This window comes from Nothobranchius furzeri, chromosome 16 (genome assembly GCF_043380555.1).
Source record: "Nothobranchius furzeri strain GRZ-AD chromosome 16, NfurGRZ-RIMD1, whole genome shotgun sequence".
Taxonomy (NCBI): domain Eukaryota; kingdom Metazoa; phylum Chordata; class Actinopteri; order Cyprinodontiformes; family Nothobranchiidae; genus Nothobranchius; species Nothobranchius furzeri.
This window is the reverse complement of record NC_091756.1, coordinates 54,416,341-54,430,905: the sequence shown is the minus strand read 5'-3', so window position 1 is coordinate 54,430,905 and position 14,565 is coordinate 54,416,341. Positions and strand designations below refer to the sequence as shown.

Below are 14,565 nucleotides of genomic sequence, written 5' to 3'. Positions count from 1 at the left end.
AGTGTGGCGCAGATTTCTTTTGTTTTTATTTTTTACTCAGCGCTTGTGCGCCCCTTTTGTGTCATAAAAAAATGTCGCCCATGGGCAACTGCCCTGTCTGCCCGTGCCTAAACCCGCTACTGCTTCCTGTCATCGAAAAGGCATGTGCAGACACTTACTTGTGTAAAGGCCTCATCCTAAATGTTAAACAGTCGTGTTATAATACTGCTCTGATGAGCGTGTGGCAGAAATCACAACTTTGACCTTGCTTGAACAGATGGAGTGTGATTAAAGCTGAAGGCCAAGTGAACGTGTTACAGGTCAGCATTCTGGAATCACAAAGCTCAGAGGTCCCAACTGTACCTAACCTGTAGGTGGAAGGTGGGGTTAAAGGTCAGTCAGCTGATGGCAGGATCTCACCTGGGACTTCCTCACGGGTGGCAGCAGTTCCTAAGGCCTGGCTCTGATGGCAGTCTGAGATCTCAGCAACTGAGAGTTCAGAAGCCATGGAGTCAAAGGTTACCCTGTACATGACATGAACAAAGGCATGCTAGAGAGGCTAAATTAGAAGAACGAGTGGTTAATTATCTAAAGAGATCTAATAATGATCAGTGATAACTCAGGGTGATGTATGGATGATTTTGATCTAACCAGGACTTAACACTTTTTAGCGTCTGCTGAGTTAAGGTGAACATTAATTGACTTTTCTCATTCTGCCTGATAATGTTTTGCTCATCATTTTGTTAATTATACAGCCCATTTACCAATGTGTGTTTACAAACTTATACATCTACAACAATAACTATAGTGGTAGCTAGGTGGAATAGTTTGATGGGTTTAAGGAGAAGTGAGATTGTGGTTGAAGACATATTTACTGGAAATCTTGAATTTTGGTTTATTTCTTAACACATTGGTGTTTACTTCCAGTAGAACTCGATTTGATCAGGATGAGGAATGCCCCAAAATTTAGCACCTTCATTTGGTTTGGTTGTCTTTCATACTGCCACTTTGAACCTCCAAGACCAGGGGTGAGCAATCCTGGTCCTCGAGGGCGGCTGTTCAGCGGGTTGTGCTCCAGCAACCTGATTCCTGGATGAATCACCTGTTCAGCAGCTCATCAGGCTCTGCAGGAGCCTCTTAATCACCACTAGATTCAAACCAGGTGTGTTGAAGCAGAGAAAGAAATAAAACCTGTTGGATAGTGGTCCTCAAGGACCAGGATTGCCCACCCCTGACCTCGACCAATCCACCGGGTCAAGCCATGCAGTTACAACAGATGTTCTTTAGGGCACTGTTGCCCCAAACTGACCATGAATAAAAAAGCAGGAAGAACAAGTTAGCCTATCAAAGGACAAGAACTCTGGTCTGCAGTGTGGGTGTGAAAGTGCCCTAAACTCAGCAGGACCTGAACCAGAACCAGGATCAGGCCTGTTCCTGGTTCTGGTCCTGATCCTGGCGTGTTTACTCTCTGACAACCCAACAAATCGGTTTGGTTCTGTTTCAATCAAATAGATTTGTGTATTCAGCCTAAGCCTGCAAATCTCCACAGAAGTGACTGAATGTATTTTCTGCAGACAAAAGTTGCTGAGTCATCACTGTGATTCATTCTGTTAGAGGAGAAACGGAGGAAACGAGTGAGGCTGAAACAGCAGATTCCTCTGGATTCTTTCATTCTGATTCCTTTGTTTTTACTTTAGCTTTTAGGTTAAGACAACATTGAAGTAATTGATTAAATAGATTTTATAGTCAAAATCAGACTGAGAGTGGTCAGCATCAGGTTCAATGTTCTGTTCTGGTTTCTGAGTTTGGACTGAGGCCTAGAAGCCCCATGAAGCTAGGAACTGGGTCAGTGTTTCCTCCGGGCCCATATAGCTTGTTTCCTATGTCCTGATTTCTATGTCCTGACTCTGAAATCAACAAGAAGCTAGAGGAAGTTTCACAAGATGTATGTCAGAGTCCAGCAGAGGAACCAGAAGACATGTTGGTCCCTCTCAGCTCCCAGAACAGAACATGATTCCCCAGAACACCGCTGAAGGAACCTGGGCTTCACTCTTTATCTGCCTTGTTTTAAAACAAAAGAACAGAATTTGTGACTGAATGATGTTCTGCAGTCTTGAGGGTTTAGTGACACCTCCTCGATCCAGAGCAGTTTTCTGAAGACGTGTTCTGTTGTGAATCACTTGCCATGGCAGCTTTTAGTCGATTTGCAGGCTCGTTTGTTCAGGATCTGAAAGTGAGAAGGCAGTTTTGTGTAACACAATCGACTGTGTTTGTACTTGGAACGCTCAGAGACAACAGAACCAGGAACAGAGAGATGTGTTTTCCGGGTACGTGAGTGTTTTTAGTTGTTCTGTAAAGTGTGATTCTGTTGAAGTTATTATCTTACGGGAGTTCAACTCCCTCAGATAATTTTACTGTTCAGACGGGGGAGTTACTGTTGAATTAGTGCACACTAACCACCAATGGCTGAAACACCACATTTACTTGTCAACTCTGCTCCTTTACCCAGAAGGGCCTTGTAGTACTTCACATGCACAAATTTAACAAAGTGCAAAAGAAAAATAATGCTGATGTTCCCACTCTGTGTAAAAACCTTCACAAGCTGCTTTTAGTCTCATAATTTTAATGCTTTACTGGTTTTGATTTATATTTATCTTCTCAGTCATTTCAATTGAAGCAGAGCAGCAGCTATTGAGCATTTATTATTTAGGTATTTAATTGAGTAATGCTTTGTTTGGAGTGCTATGATAGATGTGTGCTTATCATCAGCTGGTGAAAGCTGCTCTCAACCTCTGAAATCACAACCATGTGTGCTCGTTACACACGGACCTGTTGGGGCGCCGCTAAAGATCATTTCAATTTTCATTAAGTCTGCGTATTCATTTAAAACTCTTCAGAACCTTTCTCCTGACATAAACGCTACCAGTCAGTCAATGTCTCACGGCTCTGTCTGTGATTCCGACATCAAGATATTTGTGACACTGTTAGATATGATAAACGATTCTTCGATCTTTTCCATTTGGCAGATCCTCATCACGTACAAATCCTTTGTGATTTTCTACCCTTGCTTTAAGCTCTTTGCTTTGCCTCCAAACACATTACCCTACCTTGACTTTCAGGCTCCGCTATGATGCCAAGATGCAAAATTCTTCTTTTTGTGCTTTTCGTTGATGATGGGTGAACTGAAAAAGCTAACTGCTAGCCTAGCTATCGTCATAGAACACAGCTATTGTCATAAACGAGGTAGTACCTGTATGTACAGATCCAAACCACAAAACTGTTAAGTGCAGTTTCTGGTCAGCAGAAGAACACAGAGTGCTTTCTCGTGTGACATTGCTCCAGTTTCTGCATCAAGAACCACTGAAACCAGTTTGAAAGCAATAGCTGGGTGTTAAAAACTATTGGGCCATTCCCATCTGTACCGGGTCGGCCCGGGCCGGGTAGCCCCAGTCGGCCCCAGTCTGACCTGGTTGATTCCGCACATCCTTGCCTTAAGCCCATGTGGGCTGATTCTACCCACCAATCAGAGGCTTGCTCTAATGGAAGGTGTGAATTTGCTGTCAGCAGTGGGTGTGTTGGCCCTGGTCGGCCTGAAGCAGACCCCCTCGAGAAGAGGGCTGAGAATGAGCCTTGGTTAGCCCGGCAAAATACCAGGCCACCCAGATATGTAAACAACCTACGCTACCCGGCCCGGGCCGACCCGGTACAGATGGGAATGGCCCATATGTAAAGTAGCTCTAAATGACCTATCTATGCCTTTAATGGCTTTTGCATGAATCCAAATGTAGAGGTGAGTATTTGGTTCTTATACGTGATGCCAACCTTTAGTCCTGCTGTGGGTTCACGTTCTAGGAGCTGCCCAGGCCCATCTAATTAGTGTGTGTGAAATCACTGTAAACGTTTTATTAACTGCTGAGAAGCAATTCTAATCAATTAAAAATCTATTAGGATGGCAGTAAAGAACAACGCTAGTTAATCACGTTATCATCATGATAATTAGCACATGACTTTTTCCTCCCACCAGATGCACCACAGCAGATTATATCTGTGGGCTTGTCTGCATCAGCGTTTTATTTTCTGTGGCTGTTTAAAATGGGATGTTGGGATTTTTTACACTTTCTGTTATTGAGGACACATTACGGTCAAGCATGGACGTAATTTTCACTTTAGAAGTTGGGGGGGGGGGGGGCACTGGGGTGGGGGTTGGGGTATCTTTACAGTATGCTCTAATGGGAAACAGGCTTCAACACAAATGGTTGTTTTCCGCCTGGTCCTAGAGCTCAACCAGTGTCAATTTAATGTAGCGTAATATTGTTTTTGGATGGTAAAAAGTGCAGGGGTCAAAACTTGTCTTTGGAAAAAGTGTGTGTGTGGGGGGGGGGGGGGGACATGTCCCCCACCCCACACCCCCAAATTACGTCCATGCGGTCAAGTCACAAAGACATCTGTGGCTCAGTGACTGGTGCAGGTATGATGAAGGAAAGTTCATCCCATCTCTGTTCAGAGTGAATTTATACATGTGGCCAGTGTTCTGATGAGGGAAACTAGATCTACTGATCATTTCTGAATGTTTTTTTCGTCTGTTTCCTTCAGATTTAGCCTGTTTCCACATGGAATTAGAATCTTTTGGCTTCAGTTCTCACTAGCTCTTGTTTTGCTCAAACTTTTGCTAAGTTTTTACAGCTTGATCCGTGAGGACAAAGTCTCACTCACACTCAATCCTGTTTCTCTCCCGTCACCCCCCATCCCTTCTGCCTCCTCTCCTCTTTGTTTTTCCTCCCTCTTAGCAACAACCAAACTACTGGAGCTTCAAGGTCAGTGCCAGCTTTGTGTTTGTGTTGCAGCATAAATCTGTGTGGACTCGTCTCTAATAGGATAACTCCTTTGTGTCTCTGCATGCTTGCTTGCCTTTTCTCCACCGTGTTTAGTGTTGCTCACATGTTGATACACACTTTACTCTTGACACTTTTGTGACATACTGCAAAATTTCAGGCACTACATTTGAACTTGATCATTGCAGAAGCCTGTAGCAGGTGTTGCCTGTAAACTACCACTCTCTCTTCTCTAGTTAGGATGGTTATTGGTCCAGTTAGTGCAGTTATCACCCAGTTATTACAGTTAGTACAGCCTTTAGTACATTTGGTGCAGTATTTTTGATGTGCATAGTTACTGCAGTTACTGTTAGTACAGTTATTTCAAAGGTTCCTACAGTTACAACAATTTCTACAGTTATAGTCAGTACATGTAGTAACGCTGTTAGTACATTAGTGCAGATATTAGTACAGTTGAAGTGTAGTTATGACAATTGTGCTAAAGTTTAGTTTACTATAGTAAAGTTTTATTAGTAAAGATTTGTTAGGGAAGTTTTTCAGGTGAAGTTTTCTTTTTTGGTAGAGTTTTGTTAGAGAAGTTTTAATAATGAAGGTTTTTTTAGTGTTAGTGAGCGGGGGATCGGCAGGCGGACTGTGGCGGTGTCTGTAGTGAATCTGAACCAGCCTGTTGTGGTGGAAAAGGAGCTGAGCCGAAAGGCAGGGCTCTCAATTTGCCCAGTCCTCACCTAGGTCATGAGCTTTGGGTGATGACCAAAAGAACAAGATCGCGGATACAAGCGGCCAAAATGAGTTTTCACCGTGGGATGGCTGAGCTCAGCCTTAGGGATAGGGTGAGGAGCTCGGACATTCGGGAGAGACTCTGAGTAGAGCTGCTGCTCCTCCATATTGAGAGGGGCCAGTAGAGGTGGTTTGGGGCTTCTTGTTAGGATGCCTCCTGGACACCTCCCCAAACGTTGGAGAAAGTACATCGATTCTGCTGTGCTGTTATATTTCACTGCTCACCTGACATGAAGTTCAGTGATCGTTTGATCTCCTCCAGGTCGTCTTGAGCCATGTCTTTGCCTCGTCCTGCAGCTCTTCCTCCCGGCATCCCTGCCACTCATAGATGTTCAATTTGTGTAATCACCGCAACGCGATGTTGTTGGTCCTGTCTTAATCGAACCACTCCTGGTTCCGTGCTGCTGGACCAGGCTGGTGGGGAAATGCTGGGTTCAGTGTTGCTGGGTCGAGTCGGTGGAACAAGCCGGGTTTGATGTTGCTGGGCCGAGCCGATAGTACCACGCCGGGTTCGGTGCTGTCACAATGAGCCGGTGGAGTCACGCTGGTTCTGTGCTGCCTTCGGACTTGCTCTGGTGTTTCCTCAATCACGCTGCAGTCACAGCGAGCCGGTAGAGCCACACTGGTTCGGTGCTGCTGGACCGAGCTTGAGTCAGACCCAAACACAGAAGAGCTGAAGCTGGGTGGTAAAGACACACAGGTAGTTCTAATAACACCTGAGCTCCATGATGTCTGAGACTGATGCATCAGTGTTGCAGCGGGACTAAAGACATGATCAGAAACAGGTTACAGCTGAAAGGTCAATCTGGCCCAGAAACGCCTTGGGGCCCTACCGGAGGAGCTGGTGGAGGTGGCCGGGGAGAGGACTGTCTGGAACTCCCAAGTTGGGATGCTGCCCCCGCGACCCGGACCCAGATAGGCGGAAGAAGACGAGATGAGGTTTTTAGTAAAGTTTTATTAGTAAAATTTTATTAATAAAGTTTTGTTAGTGAGGTTTTATTGAAAAATGTGTTACTGAAGTTGTGTTAGTAAACTTTGAATAATAAAGTACGTATTTTTTGTAAATTTCTATTAGAAAATAATTTTATTTTAATAAATATTCTTTGAACAGTATAGATAATTATAAGACATTTTAGAATAATGTAGATATTTTGATCACTGTTCAGTAATACAGCTTATTAAACAATATAGAATGTTTTTAAAAAACAGATTAGTGTGGAATATTTTTTGAAAACTTATAGATACTATTTCTGATCAAGTACAAATCATTTGAACATTTTAAAATATTCTATATTTGAGGATATGCCTCAATGTCATCTTCATCATCACTGATGGTGAGATTGGTTGGCGCAATAACTGTCCTTCTCTATTTCCCAGAGAAACGTTAGTTTACAAATGCAAAATAAAGTCAATTGTTCCATTCTTTCGTTCTTTTTTAAACACAGAAACAGTTTTGTTTACCTGTTTGTAGCTACAGTTTCTGTGTTTAAAAAAGAACGAAAGAATGGATTTAGAAAGACACAGCAAGAACACACCTAAGATGTTCAAAGTCAATTGTTATTACTGTTACCATCAATATTAAGACTGTCTAAAAAAAACAACAGATTTTACCTAAAAAAAACATAATTTATTTTACGTGTTCAGGGCGTATATGTTCAAATGTGGCAGATTTGATTTTCATACTAAGATTTCACCAACATCATTGAGTTTAATATTAACAACACATTTATCCTCATTTAGCACAACTAGTCAACCTTGTGACGTGAGAGTTTCATAAACCTAGCATTGTTATTTTTAGAGATCTGACCAGAAACACGAGAGGTGACCAAGCAGTTTTCTGGCTCTGCAGACACAAATATTTGTAGTGTTATAGCCCCACACTGATCAGTGGAATTGCGCCATGGTGAAAACCGTGTCTAGCTTGATCTCTGTTCCTGTAATTCTAAGAGTTTGTGAAAAGGCACACCAACATAATTTAAGATGTGAGGGGAAGTGTCCAAATATGGGCGCTGGCCCTATAAAGGGTTATTCAACTGATCATTTGTGTTTTTCCATTTTATATTAATGACAGTATAAAATATGTTTAGAAGCCAAATAATAGTTTGTAGAAAGGACATCCACAACAAACTCCCTGGGGCAGAATTGGCTCGTTTCTGTAAGTCCTGGAGACGTCAGTATTGGACGTACTAGGGAATGTTAAAGAGCAAGTCACCCCCAAATAAACTTTTTTTTGCTGATAAACTAAATAAACGAGTGTCTACTCGTGCTGCAGACACGTATCGTCAATAATTTGGCACTTCAGTGCATCTTAGTTAAAATTTAAATATTCTGCCTAAAACTGTCAGTGTTGTGCCGTTGTCAGGTAAAAACTCTGAACTATATTTGAATTTAAATCTGCCACCGCTATTGGCTAACAGGTAGGCTATGATATAAACTGGTACATTATGATGTCACAATGCTGTCATGAGCCTGTGTGTGTGTGTATTTGTTAGCGGCTCCGCCCTCTCGGTCTGCCAGGCAACAGCATTTGTTGCATTTTTCAAACAGGAAGTGGGAGTGGAGTTAGACTCTGGTAGGGGGTGACTTGCTCTTTAAAAAAGACGTCATCTGGCGTCACAGTCTGCACCTTTGGTGGACCAAAAAATGAAGGTGAGGGAAGTGATGTGGATATGACGTCACTGAGACGCGTCTACGTGACATCGACAGGATGTCCACAAAGACCTACTATAGACCAAATGTAGCCCCTATCTGGAGGTCATGGAGAAGTGAATACCATGGTCCACAAGACGCCAATGAAAGACATCATCTGGCGCCACAGTCTGTACCTTCAGTGGACCAAAAAGGGAAGGTGAGGGAAATGACCTGGACAGGACGTCACTACGATGGGTCTTTGAGCAGTGAGCAACAATTTTTTTAAATGTCATTTCTCACACCTGTTTTAGACGTGCCCATGATGTCCAAAAAAGTTACAACCCAAGGTCCACATGGTTCACTTTATATTGACATCCAATGGGCCATTCCCATCTGTACCGGGTCGGCCCGGGCCGGGTAGCCCCAGTCGGCCCAAGCCTGGCCCGGTTGATTCCACACATCCTTGCCTTAAGCCCATGTGGGCTGATTCTACCCACCAATCAGAGGCTTGCTCTAATGGAAGGTGTGAATTTGCTGTCAGCAGTGGGTGTGTTGGCCCTGGTCGGCCTGAAGCAGACCCCCTCGAGAAGAGGGCTGAGAATGAGCCTTGGTTGGCCCGGAAAAATACCAGGCCACCCAGATATGTAAACAACCTACGCTACCCGGCCCGGGCCGACCCGTTACAGATGGAATGGGACACAAGTGGGGTCATATTTAGACGTCCAGCAGATATCCAGAATTGGTCTAGACTGATGGACTCAATATAGACTTGATCTGCATGTCCATGCGACGTTGATAGTTTGGTGGGGAAGTGTTGTTAGTAAAGGTTTGTTAGGGAAGTGTCATGTTGGCATTTAATTTTCTAACCCACATGCAGAATCGGAGCTGGGAGACAAGGTAAGAGAAAAATACTGTTTGTTAAATAAAGTGATGAGGAGTGAAGTGGTCTTGAGGAAGCTCTGACGTGCAGGGTCTGAATCTAGCGGGAGACCACAGGAGGGTGAGGAGAAGGCAGAAGGGAATGTAAGTAGTGCAGGCTGGAACAGTCTTACCAGACAACGGGGAAGTGTAGGCGCTAACGAGGGAGTTGATCTGGCCTGAGGTAGGGGAGGTGCTCGAAAGGGGATCCAGTCGTCGGCGATGAGAGATGATGGTGATGACGAATCCAAACCGTAAAGCGAGGCTGGCGGGGAGAGCATGTGGAGACGATGTGGAGTTGAGATCCGTGATGTGGAGTAATATCTGCAGCACAAGAATAACAGTCACAAGAGGTGCGGGACAAAAAACAAACACAAGAAGTCTTTCACTAAAGCTTGAGACTTGGTCGGAAACCCAAACAGAGTAAATCATCTGACGCTGTGTAGGTCTCAGACTGCTCCTCATATCGCCAGGTGATTGCAGCTGAGCTGCTCCCCGGAAACGCGCACCTGCAGGAGTGATGACTTGGTAGAGATTAGTGAGGGTAAATGCCTCAGACCATGACAGGAAGTTTTATTAATGACATCTGCCTGGTAAAAATTTGTTAGTGAAGTTTTTTTAATGTAGTTATTTTTCGGAAAAGTTTTGTTTGTGAACTTTAGTTAATAAAGTTTTGTTATGGAAATTTTGTTAGGGGAGATTTAGTAATGAGTTTTGGCTGGAACAGTTTTGTTAAGCTTTGTTAGTGAAGTTTTGTTAGTGAAGTTTTTAGTAAAGTTTATTAATGAAGTTTACTTTTGCTAAAGTATTTTTATTGAAGTTTTAATAATGACTTATTTAGTAAAGTTTTATTAGTAAAATTTTATTAGTGAGGTTTTTATTAATGAAGTTTATTTTTTAATCCATTTTAATTAGTAAAGTTTTGTTAGTGATGTTTTTAGTAAAGTTTATTAATGAAGTTTACTTTTGCTAAAGTATTTTATTGAAGTTTTAATAATGACTTATTTAGTAAAGTTTTATTAGTAAAATTTTATTAGTGAGGTTTTTATTAATGAAGTTTATTTTTTTAATCCATTTTAATTAGTAAAGTTTTGTTAGTGATGTTTTTAGTAAAGTTTATTAATGAAGTTTACTTTTGCTAAAGTATTTTATTGAAGTTTTAATAATGACTTATTTAGTAAAGTTTTATTAGTAAAATTTTATTAGTGAGGTTTTACTAATGAAGTTTATTTTTTTTAATAAAGTTTAATTAGTAAAGTTTTGTTAGTGACTTTTTTTAGTGAAATTTTAATGATGAAGTTTTTTTTTGGTAAAGTTTTGTTAGCTAAGATTTATTAATGACATTTTATTAGTAAAGTTTTGTTAGTGAAGTTTTGTTAGTGACTTTTTTAGTGAAATTTTAATGATGAAGTTTATTTTTGGTAAAGTTTTGTTAGCTAAGATTTATTAATGACATTTTATTAGTAAAGTTTTGTTGGTAAAGTTTTGTTAGTGACTTTTTTTAGTGAAATTTTAATGATGAAGTTTTTTTTGTAAAGTTTTGTTAGCTAAGATTTATTAATGACATTTTATTAGTAAAGTTTTGTTAGTAAAGTTTTGTTAGTGACTTTTTTTAGTGAAATTTTAATGATGAAGTTTTTTTTGGTAAAGTTTTGTTAGCTAAGATTTATTAATGACATTTTATTAGTAAAGTTTTGTTAGTAAAGTTTTGTTAGTGACTTTTTTAGTGAAATTTTAATGATGACGTTTTTTTTGTAAAGTTTTGTTAGCTAAGATTTATTAATGACATTTTATTAGTAAAGTTTTGTTAGTAAAGTTTTGTTAGTGACTTTTTTAGTGAAATTTTAATGATGAAGTTTTTTTTTGGTAAAGTTTTGTTAGCTAAGATTTATTAATGATATTTTATTAGTAAAGTTTTGTTAGTAAAGTTTTGTTAGTGACTTTTTTTAGTGAAATTTTAATGATGAAGTTTTTTTTGGTAAAGTTTTGTTAGCTAAGATTTATTAATGACATTTTATTAGTAAAGTTTTGTTAGTGACTTTTTTAGTGAAATTTTAATGATGAAGTTTTTTTGTAAAGTTTTGTTAGCTAAGATTTATTAATGACATTTTATTAGTAAAGTTTTGTTAGTAAAGTTTTGTTAGTGACTTTTTTTAGTGAAATTTTAATGATGAAGTTTTTTTTGTAAAGTTTTGTTAGCTAAGATTTATTAATGACATTTTATTAGTAAAGTTTTGTTAGTAAAGTTTTGTTAGTGACTTTTTTTTAGTGAAATTTTAATGATGAAGTTTTTTTGTTAAAGTTTTGTTAGCTAAGATTTATTAATGACATTTTATTAGTAAAGTTTTGTTAGTAAAGTTTTGTTAGTGACTTTTTTAGTGAAATTTTAATGATGAAGTTTTTTTGGTAAAGTTTTGTTAGCTAAGATTTATTAATGACATTTTATTAGTAAAGTTTTGTTAGTAAAGTTTTGTTAGTGACTTTTTTTAGTGAAATTTTAATGATGAAGTTTTTTTTGGTAAAGTTTTGTTAGCTAAGATTTATTAATGACATTGTATTAGTAAAGTTTTGTCATGACTTTTTTAGTGAAATTTTAATGATGAAGTTTTTTTGTAAAGTTTTGTTAGCTAAGATTTATTAATGACATTTTATTAGTAAAGTTTTGTTAGTGCAGTGATTGAACACAACCTGCTTGTTTCTTGTAATCAGAGAAACTGCCATTTGTTCTGACTGAACTGTCTCTCTCTCCATCTTTTAAATAGGAATTTTATGTAGAATTTTTTAGCACATTTTTCCTCATCCAGTTTGGTTTAGACAAATGGTTTCTGTTGGACCTGAGTCAGATGTGCTCACGTTCTGATCTGGGTTTCAGGTGACGTTCTCATCTTTACGGCGTATGCTAACCTCGATCCATCCCAAAATATCTCACAAGTTGTGAGTCACAACCAGCAGCTGCTTAGCTGACTTATTGTGTATGGACTCAATGAGAAAAACAGGAAATAAAACGTTGGAACACCACAGAGAATCTGACAGACTTTCAAAATAAATCCCTCCACACACTCTTATTCCTCATCAGCTACCTGAGCAGGTCAGAATAATAACCCAGAAGGGATTTCTGTTCTTCATTTAGGCAACATTTAAAACAAAATAAGCTGGTTTCACCACTTCAATAATGATTGATAATTTTCTGTTCACCCCTAAATAAATAGATGGCTGCATTGTGTAGCAGTTGTTAGCACTGTTGCTTAACAGAAAGAAGGTCACAGGTTCAATTCCTGACTGTCCTTTCTGTGTGGAGTTAACATGCTCTCCTCATGCATGTGTGGATTATTTTCTGGGTATTTCAGTTTCCACCGGTCTTAAACATACTTGCAAGGCAAGCAACTTTGAGTGAAAGCTTCTGCCAAATGAATAAATATAAATAAATGGTTAATTTATATTCTGCATGCAATAAGAACATCTTAGTGTTTTGAGTAAACAAAAATTATGTCATTTTTTTTATAGACCAGCAGAATTAAACAGAAATTACGTTTTAATTATTAGTAATTATCATGAAATTTCAGAAAACATTTTGAGATTAGCTTACCTCATAGCCACATGCTTCCGGTGCCCAGATCAGCCAGAAAATTCAAAGAAAACGTTGCTTTCAGTAAAGAATCTTTATGGATCATTAAAAAACTGTCAAAAGACCATCTGCAGTTTGTGGTTTTGCAAGCCAACAGCAATATTTTTACATGGCTAGAAGAGAAACTGATCAGTCAACTCAACATGTCCCACGACTGTAAGATTTTTACAAGACAGTGTTACTTTGGTAATGTCTGACAGGTTTTCACAAACACTGACAAAACGTGTGATTCGAGGACGCATTAATTTTTTTGAAGTTGCAGTTAAAGTTGTCGTATTTGGCACTTAATTAAAACAAAGAAAGAAAAATGAATCAACATAATTAAATCTTATCACCTGTCAGCCCTTTGGCTAAAATCAAGTGTCTTAACACTTAACTGTCTGACATGTCTTCTTTAAGAGGACGACAAATCAAAATGATTTTTACACAGAGGAGCTCTCTCCCTTCACTCCTCACATGTGTGTGACACTGCAGTGTGTTGCTGGTTCAACTCTGGGCTGCAGCCTTTCTGCATAGCATTAGCATGCTCTCCCTGTGCGTGTGAGGGCTTTCTCCGAGTACTCTGGTTTCTCTCCTCAGACCTAAAATGTGCATGTTAGTTCAGAGACGATGCGAGTGAGTGCGTGAATGGTTCTGTCTCGTTTGTCTTGACGTCCCTGCAGATGGACTGGTGAACTGTGTAAACCCATTTCTTGCCCAGTTCCCCTTAAACCCTTCAGGAAGAAGTAGCTAAGATAATGACTGTATGTAGAAACTGCAATATAGAGTTGTGGAAAATAAAATAGAAAGATGCGAATTTTAATTATTTTTGTTTTAGAGAAACCCTACTTGTGACAAAGTAGTGCAGAAAGAACTTAGCAAAAACTGTAAGTCATAATTAGATCCACCTTAACCTGGCATGAATTAATCTCTTGAACTGACTCATCTGACCCGCCTGTCTGCTTAACCTGCAGCTCTCCTAAAGTCAACACTTCCTGCAGCTCTCAGCATCTCAACTAAAATGACTTGATACCTGGGAGGCTCTTTGCTCAGCTTCTGCTGACCGAGCCAGTGTAAACTCCACTGAAGGATTTTCTGTATTGGAACAAAACATGTTTGCTATATTTCACATTAAAATGTCAGAAGATGAGACTGAGAGAATAAATCTAAAGCCAACAGTGAGTGTATCATACCTACAGCTGACCTGCAGCCGCCCTTCCTGCAGCTTTTAGACTCGTGCTTACCGTCTGATGGTAACTAGGCAATCAAACACTTTGTTCTACAATTTTAAGTCACGTGTTATCTTTGGTTAGAATGCAACCATAGACTGTACATACATGCATGCAACATACATCTATCGACCCTACCACACACAGCTCTTAGGTGTACATAATACAGCTTTCAGTCAGACAGTATGTGATGGTAACATTTAAATGACCTTGTATAGAGGACTCCAGAGCATACTGTGAATTATTCATCTACACACACACTGGTGGTGATGAGCTATAGCCACAGCCGGCCTGGGGTACCCTGGCAGAAACAAGGCATTTAGTGATGATACAACACAAAGTAGTTTTACATGACACTGTTACCTTTTCAGAATGAAGAATGTGAGTTTTTTTTACAGTGAAGATAGGTCCAGATCACCGATCCTACTCATGACCTCAGACCCACGCTGTGTCTACAATGATGTGGCTGTTGTATCGGTCAATGTACATTCCTACCCTCACCTATGGTCACGAGCTTATAGTGAATAAAAGAATGAGATCACAGATGCAAGCAGCTGAAATTAGTTTTCTCTGCAGAGGGTCTGGTCTCTCCCTT

At 39.7% G+C, this 14,565-nt stretch overlaps 1 protein-coding gene across 18 annotated transcripts in view; it reads left to right on the top strand.

The window, feature by feature from the left end:
• Nucleotides 1–14,565, top strand: part of srcin1b (SRC kinase signaling inhibitor 1b) — a 185,385-nt gene that overhangs the window by 68,261 nt on the left and 102,559 nt on the right. For all 18 annotated transcript variants that reach the window (XM_054749529.2, XM_054749534.2, XM_054749528.2 and 15 more), the window contains one exon: nucleotides 4,767–4,793. In XM_054749529.2, coding sequence (XP_054605504.1) covers nucleotides 4,767–4,793 — 27 coding nt within the window. The remainder of the gene's footprint in view (nucleotides 1–4,766; nucleotides 4,794–14,565) is intronic.